The sequence below is a fragment of the Prorops nasuta genome, unplaced genomic scaffold, assembly GCF_024137725.1.
Source record: "Prorops nasuta isolate Cenicafe-Biocafe unplaced genomic scaffold, Cenicafe_Pnas_1.2 PNAS00018, whole genome shotgun sequence".
Classification (NCBI taxonomy): domain Eukaryota; kingdom Metazoa; phylum Arthropoda; class Insecta; order Hymenoptera; family Bethylidae; genus Prorops; species Prorops nasuta.
Window position 1 is genome coordinate 5,366,881 of NW_027116815.1, and position 24,774 is coordinate 5,391,654.

General features: G+C 39.4%; 1 protein-coding gene across 1 annotated transcript; it reads left to right on the forward strand.

Annotated features, from left to right (window-relative positions):
* Window positions 1-24,774, forward strand: LOC136779904 (serine protease inhibitor dipetalogastin). The gene is made up of 9 exons (XM_066737840.1): window positions 1-445; window positions 17,900-18,016; window positions 18,727-19,036; window positions 19,353-19,496; window positions 21,094-21,264; window positions 21,453-21,617; window positions 22,103-22,225; window positions 22,538-22,714; window positions 23,383-24,774. The coding sequence occupies exons 1-9, from the start codon at window positions 388-390 to the stop codon at window positions 23,612-23,614; spliced, it is 1,497 nt and encodes a 498-aa protein (XP_066593937.1). The 5' UTR covers window positions 1-387; the 3' UTR covers window positions 23,615-24,774.

The window sequence follows — 24,774 nt, forward strand, 5'->3', positions numbered from 1 at the left end:
GGGGAGGCTATAGCCGGCCCGGCGACGTTCTCTGCGCCTCAGTCGTTCGTGGACCTCGAAGGACGTTAGAGGTCGAAGAGGACGTTTCCTCCGTCTATCCCTTTCTATCTTTATCTCTATTTACCTCTCTCTCTCTCTCTCTCTCTCTCTTTCTATCTCTCCGGGCTCGAATTTTGACGGAAGATCGCAAATTTGTTTTCATTTTAATCCCTTCCCCTTTTCCTCCCTCTACCTCTCTTTCCACGCAATTCCGAGAAACGAATTTTTACCGAAAAAGTGAAGAGGGGAGAGAGGAGCGAGGATACCACGGTTTTCATAAAAACGCGACAGCAAGCTCGAACGCTTGCCAATTTCGTGCTTAACGTGTTCCCACGGCAAGGAGCCAGGATGTACACCAGCCGGGCACTCGTCCTTGGAATAGTCCTGCTGCTCTGTCTTCTCCAAGGTTCGTATCGATGATCTTTTCTTCTTCTTTCCAGTTTTGTCAATACTCCTTGCGAGATTAGCTAGATTACCCAGAGCCACACCGCGAGTTAGGAGAAAGTTCAGCGTTAATACTAGCGTTTACTTTCCCAGTCTGACCTCTGACCTCGTAGCGAGCTTCACTTTCCTGCAAGCGAACGGTTCAGGGCCAAGTATCAGGACTATCTGTACGTCGATTTGAAAACAAAAATAAAAGAAAAGAATAATTGCGGTTATCGCGGTTTCCAGAAATCAATGTTTTTTTTTTTATCATTTTATTTCATCCCTTTATTGACAAAATTTTGAGGATTTATTAGAAAATCTCTGAGGTGATGGTACAACTTTTTGGTCGAGGTTTAGGTTGAGAATGAGAAATTTCGATTGGTCAGCGGTGATCCGTTAACGGTACCGTCGCTTCTTAGGGTTCCTTTTCCTCTCGGGAGGGAGGGGGAGGAGGGAAGGATGACCACGAGTGTCAAAGGAGCCCATAGATCCTTCCAATGGTTTATCGAAGTAGCAACAGTTTTATCACCCGGTACGATATATTCTTATAGCCAGTAAGCTATGACCAATTCGTATATTTCAGTATTAACGATCCTGTCCGGTGTAGAATAGCTTCACGCTTCGCTAACTGGACGGGGCCTGGCCATGATTCGTCTGCCGACTTCTCACGAACGGTCGTTAGATATCCCGGCCAGCAACTATTTTTCAAATTAACACGCGATATTCGATTAACTACGGATCCCATACTCGATTCTTCTTCGTGGTACACATTCCGAGTCTCGTAATGAGAATATAATACAATTCAGCTTAAACGATTTCTGTACATTGAAACGTGGTCTTGTCTCGAAATAATCCACGGTGACCTTTGACCCAATACGATCGATGAGCCATCCAAGGTACCGAACGCGATCGCGCACAACTATGCCCTTCCGTCAATTTATCATTCAAGATGATTTAGATCAGTTTGGTGATTCTCGAACCAGTGGCGTTTTTTTTTTAATTGATGATTTTTTTTTCTTTTATAATTAACCGATATTTGTTAGGTGTTTTATCATTTTTCTCGTGGAAGAGCCGGCTAATGGATTGGTTAAGATTAAAAAAGGACTTTACCATTGGAATTAAAAAATGGGTTCAAGGGGGATGGTTTATATTTTATATATTTTTAAGTACTGCACACATACAATTTTTTCATTTCATTTGAAATACAAAATGGGCTACTTGTAGGTCAATCACAGAAATGGTTTTTGCGAGACGGTGTAAATTATAAATCACAAAATTTTTATTTGATTGATTTGAAATTGAAGGTCAGTTTTGTCAGTAATATTTCCTATCGTGTGACACGAGGAATCTTACAAACGTTTTGTACTTCTTCCTATTTCTTAATTAACCTTTGGACCAATGGTACTTTTCACAAGCAAATTTTTAAATATGGGATCAATGTCTATTTTAACCGCTAACAAAATATTTTTGGTTAAGAGACGTAACAAGAGTCTCGCGTTACTTAACTTATGCTTGGCAGTTTAAAAATTAAGGCAATTACTACGATCGACCTGAAATAATATATTTGTCAAATTATCGCCATATCAAGAGAAACTAATATTTTTCAAAATCCGTCCATATAAATTAATAGCTTTCAATTTAAACCAAAAAATGGCAAAGTTGGAATTAATTTTTTGGTCCCAAAACTAATATTCTCCCTTTAAATTTGATTTGAGAGGGATGAAAAGTGACAGTGGTCGAACAAAGCTAAAGATCGCATGAACGATAATATGTATTTCTGGTTGTATAAACGTAGCCAAAGTAGAAATAGAACGCAGTGGTCAGGCTTCATACTTAATTTTCGTTGCTCACAATTTCTGATAATATCAGCGACCTTGGTAATTTAATGACTACAATCTGTTATAGGGTAGAAAATAGGCCTTGTAAACTTTCAACAGTTTATTGTTGAGGGAGCACAGTGGATAGTCTTGGTTGAACCAAACGGAAAGAGAAGAACAGAGACTTCAATCGACATAGATTTCTTTCCAGCGCTTTCTTCAAGAAGAACCTTTCTAACTTTGTTTTCTTCATCTTTACTTATACTTTTCTTCTCCTTTTTCTCACTCTTCGCTTCTCTCTCGTCCCAATTGGCCTCACAAATCAAGCATCCACCTAATTAAGTATGCCGATCGCGATCAAAACCAGTCGTGAAAATCGCGACGAAGCATCTAACGTTCCTTTTACCATTGTTCTCTTACTCCAGCACGATAATCTAACCCCCACGTTCGCGTAATTAGCACAAGGAAGTCACGCGTCATCGATAGTCTATCCCGTAACTGTCCAATTTCATAAAGTTTTCATCTATCGAGCTGATCCTTTCAATTTGATAATATAGGGTATTCGGTGGAACGCTTTGGCGAGGAGGAAGGTCCTGACGAGTATACTGTTTTTTTTTCGTCTCGCCCCCTTTATGGCACTTTAATTCCACGCTATAATCTCTTTTCATCCTCGTTCCACGGCCATTTGTTGCTGCAATTTGTTCGGGCCACACACCTTGAAAATTGCTCGCTATTTTCGACGCAGCAAGCCACTTATAGTGTTTGTACAATTTATTATTTATTCGCCATGACGTTTGTTGGTCACTATAACGCTCTGGAATAATGTACAAGTGAGAGAGAGAGAGAGAGAGAGAGAGAGAGAGAGAGAGAGAGAGGGGGGTGTATTTATTTATTACACGTGAAGAGAGATAAAAATGATCTCCAATTTTATATAATTCAAACGGAGTATGAACCAGATTTACACTGATGCAATTTTGGGGAGAGGGCGAGGATCGTATAAATTAAAGAGCAAGAGGTTAAATAAAGGATAACTCGGTGAGGAAGCAACCGCTCTACGCTTGGTTCGTTGACTTTTCAAAGCGTTGGGACCCGTGACCTCCTTCCGACTGCGTTTCAATATTTCACTATCCATGTTAAATCTCAATTTAAAAATCCTCGCAAAGATTATAGTCGTCCTCTCTAATTTTCATGAAACACTTTTTTAACGTGGATTTAAAAGGACAAATTAATGTTATATTTTTGTTTTTTGATGGAGCAAACAACGTGCAAACAAGAGCCTGCTTCGAGCATTTAAGCCAATTTCGGAGGATCATGTTGCTGAATTATCTTACAATTTTGTGATATTTCTCTTTCGAAGAGAGAATCAAGTATAAAATTTATTAATGGAAAGAAAAGAGTCGAATGACTGTATTTTCTTCAATCACTAATAATACTAGATCATAATTCGAGAAATATTATCAAGATCCTCGGTTGAAGGGTACGAAGAAAATTGTTTTTGGATTTTCAACTTTATTCGTTATACAAACGCTTTTGGCAATTTCTGACTCACCAGGTTCACTTAGTTTGAAAGAATTCATCGTGTCATTCAGCCGATTGTCCTGCCATAACCTTCCTTTTCCATCTGAACAACCTCTTCTCTCGAGGGTCCAACGAATACTCGATATTACGAGTGCTCGAGTGAACGAACTAGATTAACGCTTCCTACAAGCCAGTGTTCCATCTATGACGATAAATAACGATTACGTGTTGCAAATAAGCTTTTTAGCCAATTGCACTTGTTATTCAATTGCTCGGATGACACCAATTGCCAAGCTTTGACAAAAGCCATACAGAAAATCATGAACGAGAAGGATTAATTATTTGTTAGAAAAGAGAGAAAAGATCGATGAAGATTATAAAATGGTGCAACAATCGAGAAGAGACTTTCATGAAATGGGAAATAACTGGGTTAGGATGTTCCCCTTGTTGCAAGATCTTTATCAACGTGATTCTTCTCCGAGCTAACATTCCTTTCCACGAGAAATGAATGGATTCAGCAGGATCCAGGCGAATGGGATGTAACGAAAGTCTTTGGATGGTTACGAGGACCACGCCTACATATTCCTATAGTTAAATCCAGTTTAACCGTAGATTTATACGTTCAAATGAAAGAAGTGTATACCCACGGTTGGAATGTCTGGACAAATAGAAGTTACTCGCTCCATTTATTCGAACAATTGTTATTTTCGCACACGGTACCATTGATGTATAGAGGAGATTTACTCTTTTGTCGAGATTGATAGTGACGAGTCATCGCAGATTTTTCTCATTCCGTTGTTTCTTTCTCTCTCTCTCTCTCTCTCCTTTTATTTCTCACCGCCCTCTTCCTCCGTTGTTCTACTTTAATTTCGTTTCCTCACGCGTCATTTCTCACAATGAATCTCATTTAGATCTCATCCACTCGATCGGCTTCTTCCATCGAGCTGAAAATTGATCGATTATCGCATTATGACGAAGAATGCAGGAAATTCTTCGCTAATGCTTGTGATGGATTTGAATTTTTCCGACATTTTTCTATCCTCGTGGAAACGTGGAAAAATTACCTTCACTTTGATACAGTTCGGAAGACTAACGTGCTTTCGTGACGATTGAGATATCGTTGGTTGAAGAATAGAAGAAAAAAGAGGGGGGAGTGGTATACGTGGACTATTAATTAGTCGATGGGCATGGCACGTTTTGCATATCCGAGCGCTTGATTGGCTTGCAAGGATGTACAGGCCAGTTGTATTTGATTTACTTTTTCATATGTCAATCCAGCCATGTCATTCCAACATGTGATTTCCACTCTCGCGCACGATCATCCATAAACGTTTATTTATGGACAATTAATCAATTTCCGCTGCTGAGCCCCATGAAAGATTAATCGCTTATTCAATTAATTCGAGATATCCGCGACAAGATTGCTTCGTCTCAATCTCATGATTTACATTTTGAACGATAATATTCTTTATGGAAAGAGCGTTTCCTTTTTTTAATTTTTAAAGATTTTTCGTCCGGCCAAGAGACACGGTAGTGTCCCTATACAGCAAGTACATATACACTGCATATAAGTAGATAAAGACATGTCTATACCGCCTTTTCGGGGCACTACTCTCTTATACAGCAAGTTTGACCATCGTAGCCAGAAAATCAGTTTAATTTCATGAATCACGGATCGTGTCACGATACGTTACCCGTAACCGGAGCCATCCAACCATTACCATTCTTCGATTCGTCGACTCAACTCGACAAGGCTTGACCCGAAGACCCAGTGAGCGTATATATATATATATATATTCTCCTGAATATTAATCGCGACTTCGTTTGAAAATCGATCCATAAACCGCCTTCCTCCGTCGTTTAAAATTCAAATTTTCGCATGCAGTATCCATCCCATGGAATTTGGCGAACATTCGCACAAAAGAGCCGCACCTGTAAAGAAAGATCGATAAGCTGCGAGATTTCACCTATAGTACAGAGGGTGAACTTTCTATCTTGGCGATCTGCTCGCGCGCGATTTCCCTGAGGCTGGCAAAAAGTGCAAACTATCAGGATCGTTTGAAAAATCGGTGGTTGGGAAAGCTAATGGGAAAAGTCTTCAGAAGAGAAACGTGCATACTCACGATGGATGTTGTCGAGTAGTAATGAGCTGTTGGAAGCTGCGACGCTGTATCGTGCCACAACACAACACAGCACGGAGTGTCAGACAGGCAGGCTGTCTCGTACTGGCGAGTCTATATGAAACCCTGACCTACACTTAAGTAGGTATGGAGGTAAGGTCGAGGTTGCCGTCAACAGCCTGGTAATTGCACCGCAAAGGTCACAGGACTCAGCTTCGTTCCACTTTCGTTCTCCAAGTAACATTTCATCGTGTAAATTTCCCCTTTTCCATTTCTTCCCCCTACGTCTTAAACGGTGCTTGCACACCAATCTGAAAAATCATTTACAGACCATTGCGCACGTCGAAGAAGAAAAGAGTGAGAAAAATCTTTATATGTACGATTTTTTGAAACATCGATTGTTATTAGAGAGTACTGAATGTACCAGCAACCAGTGCTGCTAACTAGCTTGCTCCAGTTTTCTTAGCGGAAGCAGAAAATAAGCGGAACAGCCATTCTTTGCTTCTCAATGGACAATAAAGTCGTGATAACTATAATTTCCTTTGGTTTTTTATCTGTGTCAATTGAGAGGTTGTTCCGCACTCAGGTAGTTCCAGACGTTGATTCAGACTGTACTAGTCAGACATGTTTTGAATTTGAAATAAACAAAATGCTGCTTCGTAATTGAATAAACGATGTTGAGATATAAGATAACAGTTTGGAACATAATATAACCAAATTATTTCTGATATATACTTTCCTCGGAGATTTTTTTATTATTTGTATTTTTAATATTTTTTTCATTAGAAATTTTCTTTTAAAACGTTTACAATTTTCTTTTGATTTTATATTTTGAGAAGCAATTCGAATCGTTAAAATTTACTCTATACGGATTAATCGTTTCAATTTTTTTTAAATAAGTATAAACATACTTATGAATTTCTTTCTTTTAAGAAAAATATATATAATATAAATCTCTCTCTCTCTCTCTCTCTCTCTCTCTCTCTCTCTCTCTCTCTCTCTCTCTATACATATATATTTCTTTCCACCTTACTCTCTCCTATTTTCTCAGCACAAAACATGAGGAAGTAAAATGCACGCCAACATCAGGCAATTCGCAAATGGGAGAAAATAAGCATGGTTGCTTGCTTCAATGGTTAATAAAGCCACGATCGTTAGAATTTTCTTTGTGATTTTCTCCGCATCTCCATTTCGGGCAGCTTGTCCGTAAATCTGCCATCGGATTAAGGAAGCACAGGCATTTCCAAAATAAGCACGGCTGGTTAGTCGAATGATTAATAAAGTCACGATCGTTAGAATTTTCTCCATGATTTTCTTCGCGTCTCCATTTCGGGCAGTCAGTCCATAAGTCTGGCACTGAATTTAAGAAAGCTGAGTACTTGAAACCTACTATTACGCAATATTTGTATTGAGGCATTTTCGCATTTAACGATAAACCGAATATTAAACGTGTAGCTCATAGTTATGCACCGTTTGTATCGATGATAATTGAAGTTGGAGCAGTTGCATGGTTTAGCCAAGGAGGTAATTGAAAAGACTCATTAAATTCACGAGAATATCGATATGAATAGCGAGTGGATAATCGAAGTCAGAGTTCAATTTCGCGAAAGCTCTCTCGGCCGTTCACCGGAGGCAGTAAACGTCGAAGAAGGTCGAACCGCCTTGTTTGCACTTAACTGGCGTGGTGCCTGGGGATGATTAGCGTAAATTACTGCACGTATTGCAATCAAGGAAAAAAAAGGAATCACGTTTAGCTTCTTCGATTATTCGCCTCTATAATTTCCTGATAAATTCGTAGTTATTCCACGAGAAAACATTTATCACTAGCTCGGTGCTCCGCAAGTACGTATTGTTGTCCTAAGAATAATAATTAGGAAATTATATCGATACGCTATCGAATGGCGGTGACGTTTGAAAAAAATGAAGCGATCAGGGAAGCTGCGTTTAACGAAACGCTCTTATCTAAGTAGTACACGAATGAAAGTTTATCACTAGCTTCCCGTGAAACTGGAACGGCTAATTGGCGGGTGGACAAAATGAGAGTCAGGTTTGTGAGGTTAGTTTTGTTGTTCGAGGCGAAAGGATTATAGAGGCGTGACAACCGAATGAGAGGTTAGGTTGAGAGATAATCAATAAACAATCAGCATTTTCTCGTTGACGTTTTCTCGCAATCGCTCAATGGGCCGGGCTTCTCGCGACTCTAATTGCTTTTAATAGGCAGTTCCCGAGAGGCGAGGCGAGGATTCCAGTCGGGGATGCAGTGGCGCCCTCTAGGCCCCTCTACACGGCGTGGGATTCCGCGCGAAAATATTTTCGCCCGGAGCGGAGAGGTCTCTGCTGGTCCCGCGCCAAGGAGATGTTGGGTTTTACTGGGGAACGGCCCCGTAACGACCTTCCGATAACCGAGGGAGTCCTGGTAGCTACGCTCCGGGCGAGAAAAAGGGAGAAGCTTGTTGTTAAACACGCCGTTGGCCACGTCTACTCCCTTCTTCCCCCACTATTCAGCCTCGCCCGGTTCGCCGCACGATAATTATGCTTATGGCAAATTGTTTCCCTCCAGAAGAACACGACGATTTGTCCGCCGTGCAAATATTTGCAGCTCGTAATACGTCGTAAATAATCTTAATATTCCCCTCGCATTCTTGGCAATAACGAAACGCTGGATTTTGGCGGAGAGCAACGTGTTATATATACGGTGTTTGATTTTTCAATCGGGACAACTTTTGGCCGTCGTAAATTCTAGTCTCTGTCGCGTAAAAAAAGACTATCTCCGTTAACGGATCTCCGCGAGCGTGGCAGCGGCAGCCCTTGAAGTAGATTTCGAAGGTAGAATTATGCGGCTGACTCTCTCGGTGGAAAGAATGCAGTCGGCAGGATGCATAATTTTGATATTTATTTGCCGCCTCTCGCAGGCTGAGCGCTCGCTAAGAGGAACGGGACATTTTTAATTACGTCGCAGCAGGAAGTTCTTGTACGCGTCGTGGAATAACAAATTATGACAGTGCGCGTGGAGCGGGAGATAAATCGGTTCGTATTAAAACGCCCCGGGGTCCCGTATTCCTTTCGAAATCCACCGGGCTCGTGTATAGGTATATATTCAATTAAGCTATCGATCCCAGGAGTCATCTTCGTTTTCCTACCTTTCATTCTTACCTCTTTATATATACGATTTCTCAACCGAGCGATCGTTATGCTGACTCTATTCATTCACGAAATCTCTGCGATCGCATCAAACTACCCGAAGGGATAACAAACGCGAGGATAAATCTGGTAATATGGAAATTTTATCTTTCAAGTTTACTCCGTGATACGCGATAAAAGAGAGAAAGTGGAAGATTTTATTGGTGTGCATGATACATCCTAGACATCGCCAAGATACTTGGCTAATTGATACAAAACTTGTTCAACTTTTACTTTTGCCTTGATGATGGGGAAGATTGAAGAAGAAAATTGTCGTTCGAGGATGATTGAGATAGGAAGAATGGGAGGCAGCGGTATAATAATAATAATAACAATAATTGAAAGAGAGTAGTGGAAGTAGAACACGTTGATATGTACACGACCTCTCAAAGGTTTCTCCGATCTAACGGATCGCTCGTACACGTTCGTTCGTACACTTCTCTTATAAAACGTTCCTCCTCCATATCTTTCTCGCATGCACCTGCATCTCCCATTTCACTAAAGACAAATTCACTCCGGATCAATAAATTTCCGTATTCCACCAGACAATCCTCGCACGTTTTCACGAAATGGCACTACGAGACTTTATTCCTACTGCGAACATCAACCTTTGTATGTTACTGTTTTTTGCAGATGCAGGAGGAAACGTGTATACGTGCTTCGCGAAAATTTTGACATGGAGAAACAGAGCTAATCCTGCTTTCTTTGAAAAGGATTCTTCTACGTATAGAAGCAAAACAGTTTTTTATGCGTGATTCACTAGTGTTTTGAAACATTTGACGCAGGGACGCGCTGCTGCGTGAGTTACGAGTGTTTTCATCAACAAAGAATACAAAGAGATAGAGAGGAGGGGGGGGGGGGGTTGAGAAAGAGAGAAGGATAGAGAGGTAGTGGACGCAGGCAGATTCTGGGAGGTAGTTTTTCGCCCCAGTACTCCACTTACAACCAGCCACTTAAACCGAATGCCGTGATTTGCGGAACGCGACTAGTTTGTCGTGCCGATTCGCGCGACGATGGCACACATTTCCCCGTTTTGCCGATCGCGTCGCCAATGCTTCTTACTCAGCGCGGGAAAAACTTATCCGGTCGTCATAACCTATTCCAACCTCTTTCACGAAAAACCAGCAAGAAAGCTATATTCAATTCTCTTCCATATAATCTCCGTCGAATTCTTCGTAGATTAAAAATTTCACTTGCGATTCTGCGTAGGAATTGGACGTACGAAGGAATTCACGTGCCGTCGGAATACCAAATGAATCAGACGACGTGCGACATTTATGTCAAACTGACGAGTCCACCCAATTTCCATAGTTCCATAACGCACATTCCTATCTCCATATTGCTTCGAGATGACGTTAATGGTGATTTTTGACGCATCGCTGCAAGTATAGATGGAACCAGAAAGAGAGGCGCTTGGACGTTCAGCGTGCCGTGTCCCGCGACTTAATTAGGTTTTTTTGTCGCTACTAAAATCCGATTCTGTCTCTCGTATACAGTTATACAGATCGAGCTAAACCGGTACTCCCCGTTTATCCACCCGTCTTTGTTCCACCATGCGAAAATTTATTCTTTCCCTACCTCGATGTCCTCTTTGGCTTCAACTAAAATTTCTTTGTTTTTTTTTTAATTAAAACTCAACTTTGCAGAACGCTCTAGCTGTTATTAAAACTAGACATTACCACTCACAATTGCAATACGCTTGGATATAACAGAAACTAACCTATAGATTTTTTTAACCTCTCATTGCCTATTCATTTGCTTCGTTCATTAATCGTTAGTTTTGACATTTCATTTCATCTGCAAATTTTGCAATTGCATAATTGATCGTAGTAATATAACCTATACAGCACCAAGTGACTTAAAGACATTTTTTACGCATCTTTCAGTCAATTGGATAACTAAAAAATTACAATAAGATAACTTTTAGTCAAGTGTGCTGTAGGAAAAGCTTTAAGAGCTGTCTTGATGCGAGGGAAGCACGGATTCGAGTCAAGTAATAGAATCGATTGAAGCTTATAAAGGTATAACACGATATATGTATTTCTTGGATTTTCTATTTAAACTTTCTATTATTCGAATTAATTTCACGAAATTCTAAAAAATAAGAATAACTTTTAGTGAAGGTAAGTCTCGTTATCAGGCGGATGCAAGGTCGATAATTAAGTGATATGTGGATAAAGATGTTAGACATCGTATAATAAATAGTGGAATTGGGTTTGAGTTATAACTGTGGTGATAAAATAGAGAGAGAGAGAGTGGAAGCAACTGGAAATTGACTTGTTAGAATTTTTAAGTTGCCAGAAATATAAAGGGAGAACAAGTATCGGAGGGAATAACGAATGATTATGGGAAACTTAAGATAGATATATTAATAAACTCTCGAGTTTTGGCGTCAAAGATCTTTCCCTTGACTCAATAAACTGTTCAACTAATAAACATTTTTTAACTACAATAATGAACAAATTCATTGATATAAAGAATGATAAATAATTTAATTGTTATACTGAAGAGAGTGCTTACTGTCTGTGAAATTCTATAAGCTTTGAATTTGAGTAAATCTCAAAAGCTGGTAGTTTATTAGTTAAATAAAAATATTTTTGACGAATAGAGGGAGATAAAAATAGAGCAAAAATAGCACATTGAAACATACATAGAGCGACAGCCTGTCTCGCGGACAATCGTATAACTCGTTTGGTGATGGTTTCAAGCGGAGCATGCTGGTTTAATTCGAACGTTGCGTCGAGAGAGGGCTCAGCGAAACAAAACACTCGACGTTGCGAGAAATACCAGATCACTCGCTGCGACAAGCTCAAACCGTTCTTTTTCACAATGCAATAGCGGAGCGAGATATTTTTATTGACGCGTCTACCATGATTTGCCGTGTTCCATCGTAACAAAAAAAGTAAGTCGCAGAGATAAGCTATTTTTCAAACGCACATAATTTGAAGATAAACAATGCTTTGTCCGAGTCGCATTGTTCTCCGAAACAAAACATCTGGATATTTCGTTTTACGCTATACAAACAGTCTGGTTTTGAAGAGTGGATAGACGGTATTGTGTGGGTGTCGTTGACTGGAAAGGTCAAAGAGAGTTCTTCGTTGGTGAATAAAAAGAAGAAGAGAGGAATCGGAAGGCATGCTTAGCACGCGGTTGGATAATTACAGGCGCGTCTGTAATTATTACGCTGATTACGATTTATCGCCAGCAACTCGCGTGCCTCGGCTGCTTGAGCCGAGGAGAAACTAACATTGCCGACGATCAAATTGAATTCCACGCGCCATTCAACGCTACAGACCAATACAGCTCGAGGCAGAAGGCGAGAAAAACACCGTAAGAACGCTACAACTTGGACATTGACAATGATACAATCGATCGTTGGCTGCTCGTTTCAGACTGATTTATGAAAGATTCGGAAATGAGATTAAATGAAAATTAGCTCCGAGTGATTTTATGGAATAATCGAAGATGAAGAGTGGAAGGTTACTGTGAGATATATACCGGGGAGGCTTGGCAGTTGCGATAGAATTATTTTTCCTAACGTTTCTAGCGAAAGGGTAGATTAAGTTCGTACAGGTAAATCTAACAACGTGATAGCTACATAGCAAACGTAGTATCAGAAATCTTCGCGATCTCAATTAGATACACGCAACGTTTTTGACACTATGTGGGCTACATAAGCGTTTATTAGCGAAGGAAATGATCACCATTCCCACGATCATTTAGAGCAGAAAAATTAGCGCGGCGTGATTTTAAGTCGAGGTTGAGGACAGCGTTAATTACTAGGGGAGAAATGGGGCACCTTGCAGTTGCGATAGGATTGTTCGTGCGGTCATTCCTGGCGAAAGGGTAGATTAGCTTTGTACAGGCAGAGTTGAAGCGATATATAGTTGTATACTAGCGAAGGAGATGAATGTCACTCCCACGGTCGCCTATTAAGCTGATCAATCATGTCTACAGCCACCGTCTGGCTGCTAACGATTGCCTAACAATGCACGTCGAATTATCTTTGTTTTCTCTCGATATGTAATAAAACTATCTATTCACCTATCCCGTTTTTTTTTATTTTCTTAAACTAATCTGTTATAAAAACAGATAATACATATTTAAATAAAAAAGATATCCTCTTTTTAACATTTAAATATCATTTTTTATCCCATGGTAATTTCAGACACCCGAAGTTTGATCAAATATATTTTAAGCTCCAAAAGCGATGATTGAACGTTATGTATGTGCGACTCTGGTAGGATTGCTGGTATTCCCAGCATCTTTAATTCTCCGTTCGGAGATGGTACAATATTCCAGAGGCAGTTGAGGGTTCGAAGGGCGAGTAAGGACAGCGGCATAGCAGGCTAGAGTCGGTGAACCGCAGCAAGGATGCGCTCTCTCTTGTTGTTGTTTTTTTTTTTCTATTCCTCGGAAGCAGTAGGAGGAAGGGGGGGGGGGAGGCGAATACATACCGAGGTCCCTGTCCGATCGGGCTGGAAAGCCTTGCGGAAAGTTCGCTCAACGAAGCAGAAAGACAACTAAATTGCGCCTCGAATCCGACTGCAACATATTCAACGAATCCTCCCAGTTTCCCTATCCCGTTTCTCATCCTCCATTAACCCTAAGAACTCCCATTGGAACGCATTACGAATCAATGTAAGGGCAATCATGTCCCGTTAGCGAGTATCGTAAAACTTAACATGTGTCCAATTATACGGCGTTTTGCTGATTTGCATGCTAATTTATTCCAACCGCTTACCGACTGTCTCGCTCAACAATGAAAAATTCAGCCTTTGTTTACACGTAACATTCTAATCGCCATCAGTCACAAGTTATCGAATCGATCGATTTTGCAATGTATATAAAACTCAAATTAAGCTAGAACGAGTTTCTAGAATAATCGACAAATATTTTCTATCAGAACTTGGATTTCAGAATTAGTTCCAATGACATGGGATCTGAAAACTATAAAATGGTGCGATAAATTTAAATTAGATAAACTGGTGATAAATTGCAGGATAAAATTACAGACTTGATAAATCCGGATTAATCTCGACTATTTGAAGTAATCGTAATATTCGATTGGATTTTGAATCATTTCTCGCGTCTGGGATTAGTCGATCAATTTTTATTCTTAAGAAATCCAAGTATTTATGTAGCAAGATAAATTTAAATTAGGGAAGAAGATGAATTTCGAGTATGAATAAATCCGAATGCATCTGGATGATTGTAAAATATGATAAGGACCGAATGGTCAGAGCATGGTGGATAATTGTTTGGACTTGGGAGGATCCGACTTGTATTTTTTTTTCTTAAGAGATCCGAGTGTTTATGTTACGATAAATTAAAATTAGAAAAACTGGTTGGGAAAGAGTGGAGGATCGAGTAAAGCAAGTTGAGAGAAAGCAACCAAGTCCGGACATAATTGATGACGTTATGACCGCGAATATTACGACGGTACAAGTGCGCGGATTAATTTGCGCGTTCCTATATAAATGTTCAAAAAACCAAACGTTTTATTTGTCTATTAAAAGAGTTAAAAGTTATGTATGCGTGTGTGTGATTTAATATATATATATATATATATTAAAAATCTTGGATTTCTGCAACCATGATACTTTTTAAGCATTTTGCAAGTGGCAGGAGATAATTGCAAAAGTGACTGTATTAGTTACGAGTAAAGCTTTCTACGTATGCCTCCGCTGAATCTCTTGGCCGAAACGTATCTTCGACTCGGCCTCGGCGATATAACTATGTTCCCCAGGAATCATCGCAAGTCCCCGACAAATTACAGCAGTACTCAATAAAGCTATCCAATTGCCATAAACTTGAATCATACGGAACTACCGTAATAACAATAACGATGATAATACGAATAACGCAGCGTCGAAGAAATGTATAATTCCACGCCAATAAAGTCTCTTTCGATGCGGTTATTAATGCAGAGCTTAACAGTATTCACGGTATCTGTGTGTGTGCTTACGAGAGTAGTAAAATTTTTTAGTATTTAATTGTGAAATATCGCGTATATAAGGCTGGATAGGGGCATAAAATGTTGCGAGAGGGTTGGAGATTGGAAGAATTCGATGCTTATTGCATTCTCGAAACGAGCCTTGCACCATAAGTCGAGGGATAATGCACTTTGAACGAAGATGAAATCGAGTATGTAGCGGAAGAATAATGGCGAAGTAATAACAGTCAATGCGATCGTGATCTGCTTGATTTATTCGCGATAACTTGGCTCGAAACGATCTGGCACTGGATTCTACAACCACCACAGCCACCCCCCAACCCCCCCAAACTTCATTTTACTTCCCTGCACGTTCCTTGCTCAAAAATATTACGAGTAGTCGCTTAAATATCGATTTCTGCCAATCCGAAGCCTTCTGGAATTATTACATCACGATTATCGCGTCGTTTTCATAATGTGTCATAATCGAGACGCAAATTTACTTAAATTAGTCATTTAGTCAAATCACCCTCGGACGTGTGTCTAGACAGGTGTTGGTAAGGCAGCCTCGTGACCTTGTTCCATTGGTCAGGTGTCTGTACTGAAATTAATAAATTATAACTATAGCTTTTAACTTTAAAAATTATCACCTCGACTCAAAATAAAAATCAATTCAGCATCAATTGCAAATTCGCGTGGGCTGTTTAAATATTAAATATAATTATTAAAATTGATAGATTCTTTAGTTCGAGTCTCCTTATCGACCAAGCAGTAGTGGAGTATTCCATGACCTTGTCACCCTCGAACCATCCGTATAAAAATTAATAATCAGTAGTTATTTAAGTTTAAAATTATTATACCGTCTGAAACTGAAAATTGATTAGCAAATTATCACCCATAGAAATTCGCGTATATATTTAAACGCCAAATAAATCATCGATAGAATTTTTGTATCGATGACGAATCTTCGGCTTTTCGCTCTTTCTACATTTACAAGAAGTCATTGCGCGAAACGAGGAAGAGACGGTGCTAATTGCGAGCGAAAATTCCGTCTGCTGACTGGATAACGGTTAAGTTATGAATCACACGCCGGCTTGGTTTACGGGTTTCACCGTCCAAATCCTGTCGACAATTTTTCTTACTTACCGTTGCACACACGTGCGCTAGGAAAAATTGCTTGCACTTTGGATTCCAGCGATAAATCTGTCATTCGGTTAATTAATAGGATCGACGCGTGTTTGCGAGGGAAAATGATCGTCGTTATTAATCAGTGATCGAAGTGGGGTATTAGAGTGGGGGGGGGGGGGGGGCTATATAATAGGGTAGGTAGGAGGGTGAGAGCAAGGGGAGGGTGAAGTGGGAGTCTGGTACCGGAAGAAAAGGAAGGAAGATCGTGCGAGAAGAGCTGCGATAGGAAGCTGGCGCTATCCGGCGAGTATAAATTTCATCTTTGCGTGTATAGCTCGAATTTAGAATATCTTATTTATTATGCAATACGGCGCGTGGAGCGAGAGTGCAGTAAATCGAGTTTGTGCTGTTGACCCGGCGATCGCTGGACCGAGACCGGCACATGCGGACCAGCATGGTACATCTCCCTACGGTCAACCGGAAGTAATTATACTTTCGACAGAACTGCGCGGATCAATGCGCTCTCTTTCTCTCTTTCTGTTTCTTTCACTTATCCACACTGGGCTTACGTTGAATAACGGTCCAGTCGGAAGCCGAGAATAGATGATACTCGGTAAAAAAACCTAACTTTATAGTAATCTTATCATTCCTGTTGGTTTAAGAATTATTAACTTCTGCGGATAATCTTGTAGTTAAATGAAAATTCTTTGATGCGTGGGAAAGTCTAGTATACAGTCGCAAAATTCGTTCATTTTGCTTTATTGAATTTTTAGTTATTTCGACGTTATTAGGATTATTTGCTTTAGTGTTGTTTCATGTTTCGGATAGGATATAAAGGTCGTTCGACTGAGGTGCAATGTTGATAAATTTTGATTAATATTCAGACTTTTTATGCACTTTCTGCAATATGTCACAGAAATCCATTAATCTGGATCGTGTTAGCTATTGTAAGCGCTTGCACGAATTTTCTTTACTGGTTTAATTCTACTTTAATGAGAATTGTCGTGATATCGATTTATAACTGTTTCGCCATTTTTTAACATTTTTATAATATAAAAATTACTTGAATTTCACTTCCGGGGGAACATTGAATATTTGGGATTTTTTGTGAATTTTCTTCCAACGTGGACCATCTCGAAGCGAAAAACAGTAAGTTATTAGCAAGAAGAAGTAATAGGTGAGAAGATTAATTTAGCAAATTGTTGAATCTCTATAACGAGGAAGACGAGAATATACGCGTAAGTCACTGACACATTGGAATCCATAACAGAAGTAATCGAATACCGCTAAAACGAAACAGCCTTTACTGTTACTCCGTTTTAGCAAGTACCCTTCGGCTTCGGTGGGCTACTTTTATTCCATGGAAACAGCTAAGGCATCACCGTGACGTTATAATGACGTAATGAAGATACAGACGCCTACAATTGCCACTACTAACCCTATCGGTGTGTGGTGGAATTTATAGAGTCAGGCCAGTGAGCGCCAATCGGAATAAATAAATATATATATATATCGTAAAGTGATATATAGTGTATAAAGGAAAATAATAAAAAAACCGTAGAATGCGAAGCGTAAAAAATTGTCCATTTTTAACATCCTTCTCTAGCGTTATATCCTACAATATCATTACGATATTTTATCACTCTTAAATCCAGATTTGTGCAGTGACCATTCATAAATAAAACTTGGCGAATTGACAAAAAATTTCACCGTTTCTTTCCTGTTGATTTTCTCAGATTATGCATCCGGCGCGTGCCCACGGATATGTCCACCAGGAGGTGAACCAGTTTGTGGCAGCGACGGCGTCATCTACGCTTCCCAATGTGAGATGCGCAAGAAAATGTGCGGAAAAGGCAAGTTTACCGTAGCGCAAAGCTAAATAAATAATAATAAACCATTATCATCAGATACAAGCATTATGTAAATCAGAGCAGGGCAGGTACAAAGAAGATTTTGCATGGACATAGGCAGAAAATTGACTTTGTATTTGAATATCGAAACTCGACTTCGATTGAATTAACATAATTATAATTAATGAAACGAGACGTATAATGTAATTTATTGCGAACGGTATCTATCAAGACTCTTACCGTTGGCGTGTAAATTAATCTTCCTAAGAAGTACTCCGTTGAACGCTGCTAATTAATTAAACACACCGTAGTCTGTTTGCAAGTTCTCTCGCCAATTAGCAAATCGAATCGTGATAATTCTTACGTGTATTTCTTGAGTATGATCAAAGCTATTACAACTTTGTGTCCTGAAAAAAGTTGGATTTCTTTTTTTAGAAAAAATAGCAGCTAAGATAAATTTCGATCCCCTTTGACTGCGTTTGTGCATTAGAAAGGACAAAAAATTTAATTATAAAATATAAATATCTAAACAGTTTTTGTTATCATCTTCCAAATAATTTATTTCCATCATACCTACAATTTTTTTATGAGCTATATATATATTCCATTTAAATAATCTTAAAAAAGTTTGTTTTTTATTTTACATGGACAAAAATGGTAGCAGCAGAAAATAGAATAAGGAAACAACAGATTAATTGATCGATCATTTAAAGGGGTGAACGTGGCGACGGAGAAGACGGCCTGCCTGAGGTCATCCGGGAGCAAATGCGAGCACCGTTGTCCAGGAGACCAAGATCCGGTTTGTGGTACCGACGGACGCACCTACCTGAACAAATGCATGCTCAGGGTCGAGATATGCAGGGTTGGCATCGAGTTATCTCATCTAGGACCATGCAACAACATTTCGGCTCATCGAGAGAATTGTCCAGTGTCCTGCGAATTTGCACCCCTCGACGGACCAGTTTGCGGCAGCGATGGCAACGTCTACAAGTCTACCTGCCAGATGAAACTTCTCACCTGCGGGTAGCGTTCTCTAAACATCAATAGCTCTACAATTTTTTTGTAATATCGACTAACGACTAATTACTGGACTACGAATAATTTCTTAAAGATATGAGATTTTCTATTTTTTTTTTTATAATTAAAATTAACCCTTAACTGCAGCACTGCATTCGAGTTACAATTTTATAGAAGACGAATCGATCTAACTCAAAGCAGTAGCTGAGGCTTAACGCGATCTCGAATCGAATATCTTTTTTAATCGATATTACGGAGCAATTTTTTGGCGATAGGATTGTAGAGCGAGGTTTGATCGAGAGTGGTGGATGATCGTTTGCAGGCAAGGCGTGGTTCGTACTAACAAGAAGCATTGCCAGACCACGAGACACTGTCGGGAGTCCTGCTGGCGCGGAGCCAAACCAGCTTGTGGTAGTGACGGCATCCTCTACTCCAACACTTGCAAGATGCGCGCTAAGAACTGTGGGTTAGTATCCTCCACCTTCCACCATTTTAAAAACGTTACTCACTGCAGCTATATGTATATATTAGTCCAACATTCAAAAATAAAAAATTCCATTTATGCTTGTGAAAGATTAGTTTAAACATTTAACACCATTAAAATTTAGAAAACAACAAATTTTTTTAACTGATATCATTATTTATCTGCAAAAAGTTGTAAAATCAGTTTGGCCTTAATGTGCTCAACCTGGCAATAATATATTCAAGCTTTTTCAAATTTTATTGCCTAGAAAATATTTTATTGTACCGATGATGACTATCAAGAGATCTCCCCCTCCCCCCTTCAGAAGTGAAATACTGGTTGCATTCAGGTAATCCAGCACTTGTTAAGTGCTGAGTAAAATCCGCATCATGATTGGTCTATTCAGTCAATTTGCTTCAGCGCTTACTAAGCGCTTAGTGACCCTGAACACAATCATTAATTCAAACCAAGCCTATCTTTAAAAACATCATTCAGTTCAGCTGTGTTCACTCAATATTAACAAACAACCATCGATTGATTTTTGAAAGCACGATTGAACTTTCAATCATACTGGAATTACAAAGCAATACAACTTTTCTCAATAGATATTATTATATTTATACTTGCAAAAATTGTTGTATTTTTTAGCAAAACCAAATACATTTTTATGAAAGTGTATATAATAGTGACGATTATTGTTTAATTTGTTAAAGTACATTATACCAGCTTAGTAATTTAAAATAATTAGATAAATATTATAAAATTATTCGGTATTTGCTCAAAATTCCTTACTTCATATAATTTAATTTAATAAATTAACTAGTAATTGCTATTGTTACAAGTTTCCACAAGAATGATTTTATTCGATTTTACTCGAACGCTTCTCGTTTGTAAGTGACTTTCGATTTATTTTACAGACAGTCAACCAATATCCCCTCTCCAATCTCAATTAAAAATATTAACTTATCAATCCAATTACAGTCGACGACAAAACGTTTACTTGCTTTATCAATAAAATGCAATTAAAATTTCTTCAATCCAATAATAGTTAAGTTATAAATATTTATCTATACAGTACAAAGATTTGCTGGGAATCACACGAGGCTCCTCTTCAGGATTCCCCCTGCACCCTCTTCAAGACCCACGCTTATATATGCTTAATTATTCACGGGACCTTGTGCAACCACTTCATTACGCCCCTAGTTTCGCTGAGTGCACTCCTGCCATTCTCCTCAGTCATTCAATTAAACTGATTAAGCATCATTGTTTCATACAAGCCAGACAATATTTGCAATGTTAATAATATATATAACGCATCGTTCATCTCCCCCAATTTTCTCAACAAATCTTGAATTCCCACACCACTGTATAAATAGTCTGAAAATAATCTGTTACTTTCACTCCTTCCAAGCATATTTCAAGCACCATTCAAAGCCATCCAATTAACTTAATTCCTCCTATCACATTTCCCAGCGTAACAAACGACCCTAACCTAAAACAATCAAATTATACATTCAACCTGACCTTTCTCCAATAGATCCACGCTTCCCGATAGAAAAACGAACTAGAACTTTTTCCAGCATTTTTTCTCTCGTTACAGAAAGCACGTGTTCGAAGTTCCAATGTCATTCTGCGTGTCGCGGGAGAGGACTTCCGGTGGCGCTGCGAACGCGTGCCCGCTAGATTGCAAGAACGAACCGGAAGTACCTGTCTGCGGATCGGACGGAAGTATTTATCGAAGCGAATGCGAAATGCAGATGCTTAATTGCGGGTAAGTTCGAATTAACCTGAATTTCGTCCTGGCCATTCGTTAATTCTTGCGATTATTTTCACTTCCACGCGACGCTTTACCGTTGCCGAGGGTTTCGCGTGCTTGAATCTGACGCCATTGTGAAAGGAGCCCTGGCTAGGAGAGACTTTTTACGACTGCTTAATTAGCGCTTTTTAAATGTGATTTAGGAACTCGAGGAGGAAGATAACGGTGGTAGACTTTGAGAAGTGCAAAGCACGCTTAACGAAGTGTATGAAGCAGCAGCAGCGATGCGGGAGCGAAGTGGATCCGGTCTGTGGAAGCGATGCGAATACTTATCCTAACCAGTGTCATCTCAACGTGGCGATCTGTCTGTGAGTCTTGCTTTTAATCCCCCCCCCCCCCACGTTCTCTCACTTAATTATTTAATTTGAAACAAAGCACTTGGAATTGTCTGAAAAACACTGAAATCGAGTATTCCAAACTATCGATGCAGGGAAATAAAATTTATCAATCGAGAAGAATTATATAAATAATTATATAGTGTCGTTCGAACGTGACAATTTGCTCGTGAATTCTTCTGTTAATTTGCTCCACCCTCTAATTAGCTATTCAGCTTGAAACAAAGCACTCGCAATTTCCTGAAAAGTATACGTAAATCGACTATTCCAAACTATTGATGCACATAAATAAAATGTTCCAATCAACAGGAATGATATAAAATTGAGTCCAATGTTGATTGGTGTAATTTTATAAAATTTTTAGGTTAAGGTGTGTTGCTGAACATTGAAAATTTACCAATGAAGAATCGCGTGATAAGATTGAGTGTAGAGAGTTTGATTGGCCGATCTCGTTTCAGAAAGGGCATCCAATTGGCTCACGTAGGCCATTGCACGACCTTGAAAGAGATCGAACAGTGCCCCGAAGACTGCAGCGATGTAGCCGAGGAACCAGTTTGTGGAAGCGACGGCAACGTTTATCGGTGATTAACAGAGTTATTTGGATTCCAACACACCCTCGGAACACACAGTTTTTCAAGAAATCTTACTCTTCGGCTTCGAAGCTCATTCAATATTTTATTTCATTGAAATTTTCATCCTCGATCTTACATACATGTATATACCTAACTATAGAATTCGTTATACAAACCCACGTAGAAATTTTGTATCGCAGTAGCTGTCTGCAATTTGCCAAGATTAACAAATTTGGAGACTCGAGGCTTAAGGGTATCGTGTGGGAAAATCGACTTTTTCCTCTCTGCAATCTTCTATACTTATTAAGCACGTGCGTTTAGATCCATCTGCCATCTGCGACGCGAGACTTGCGGTCAGAGGGTCGTTCAGGTTCCAGCCCAACATTGCCGCACCACTGCCCTCTGTAACCAGATCTGCAGCGGGGAACGACAGTTTGTTTGCGGCTCCGACAATAAACTCTACCGCAACGAGTGCGAGATGAAGAGGGACAATTGCGGGTAAAATCCAAATCAACATTAGTTATACTTACCGTTTGGCTATAAACCTTTATTTTTTTATTAATTTTTACACTATAGAATATTTAGAATTAATTTTTCTAGAAAATATTTTACTTAAGTAGATTTGTATTTATTTTTGCTGTGATATCTTTTGTTCAGAATTAAGAAGGAGAATAAGTTTTCATAGCGAGGTTAAGTGATTTCGCTGAAATTCCGTATCGCACAAGTGGAGCTGCGAATGCTTTTCATTTCAGTAATGGCAATAAGACTCGTGGATAAGTTAGCGGGCAGTGCCTATAAGAACTGGTCGTTGATAAGCGGCTGGTAGAGCGCATCGCGTGAGCTTCTTAAGACGAGCCAAGAATTTTGCTGATCCGCCGTGACCGTTTCATTAACCTTTCCCTGCCTCTTCCTCCTCCTCCTCCTCCCCCCTCCCCCCCCCCCCCCCTCTTATACTCCATTTTCAACAAACACTCTCGTCAATGAATTTTCGTTCATCCGTGCTCTCAAAGAACTTTAACGCGATCTTCGAGCTGTTGATCTTTAAAAATACAAAATAATTGTGAATCGCAATGCACTACGCTAATTATGCGCAAATCTTCTTGCAAAATAGAGGAGAAAATTTGGAATGCGATGATTTTGCTTAATGGAAAATATTTGTCATTCAGGAAACACGTATACGTCGTGCCAATGAAGAGGTGCGTTCAAGGATTTTTGTTCCGTGGCTGCCAGAAGATCTGCCCACCTTACTACGACCCAGTCTGCGGTACCGATGGCAAGTCTTATAGCAACGAGTGCTTCCTGGAGATCGAGAATTGTCGCAGTAGGAGCCTCGTGACCAAGCAGTACCATGGCGTGTGTGGACAGCCCACCGAGGAGCCCAAGAACTACCTTTACTAAAGGACCCATTCCACTCACTTCTGGCACCCTCCAAAAACCAAACGGCTATGTCCCTTCGAGACTCTGCTGACTAAAAATCTCTCTATTTTCCACGATTCGTCAGTTGTAACCGAGAGGAGAAAAATTTGGTGTCGACCCATGAAATTCGGGAGTGGGAATTGCACAAAATTGACGAGTTTCGCGAGGAACAGTGGGAAGGGCTGTTTTTCAACGAGCTGTGCATTAGAAAAAGCGTGACCTTGAGATTTTTCGTCCAGAGCACGCGGATCATTGCTCGCCTGTTCGATGCTTGCTATCGCATCGTTACTGCAGTTTTTATTTACTAATATTTTCAATATATAAATATATATATGTATACTTACGAGTAATGTAGTAATTTCGACGAAAATCCGTTTCGACGCTATCAACTTTTGCTCATCGCCGATATTATTGTTTCGTTGTGATAGCATTGGAGAAAATTTAGCGAAAGACAATCGCAAAGTGCCAAGAGGAAAATTTCGTGCGAGAAAGCATAATTGAATTGTACACTCGAGTAAACAGATCCTGCTATGACACTATCTTTGCACAAGCACGGCGTTAGATTATTATTTATTGTAGAATTAATTGTGGTCCGATGCAACAGCTTCTGGACCATACTTAAGATATGGCATCGATTATAATAGTTAGTCGCATTTATCATTCTCAGATAATCGCTATTATTACGCGAAAATTCTCTTCTTTAATAAGTAATCTCATTGTTAGGGAATGTCTCGTTAATATCCCCTTTCGATATGTGATGTGTGTTCATATTATAAAAACAATGATTTTTTGAGCCTCTTCAAATGTCGAGATGCCACAAAAATTCATTTCTCCATCCGTGTATCTTCAACGTGTTAAGACGGTTCGCTCTATCTCTATCATCATACCTTATTATTTATTATCAATCATGAAAGGATCCTTTTTCTGTATCGAAACTAACACTGTACGCGCTTGTGAGTAATAAAATATATATATAAATATGTGTATATTTTAAGGTAAAATTTTGATTTCTTCATGCATGACCTTTATTTAAAATTGTATACCTAGCGTGTCGCTGATTATTTTATAATCTACAAATTTTTAAATACATGGAATGATTTCTTAATGAAATATTTAGCCATTGCATTCAATAAAAAGTTATA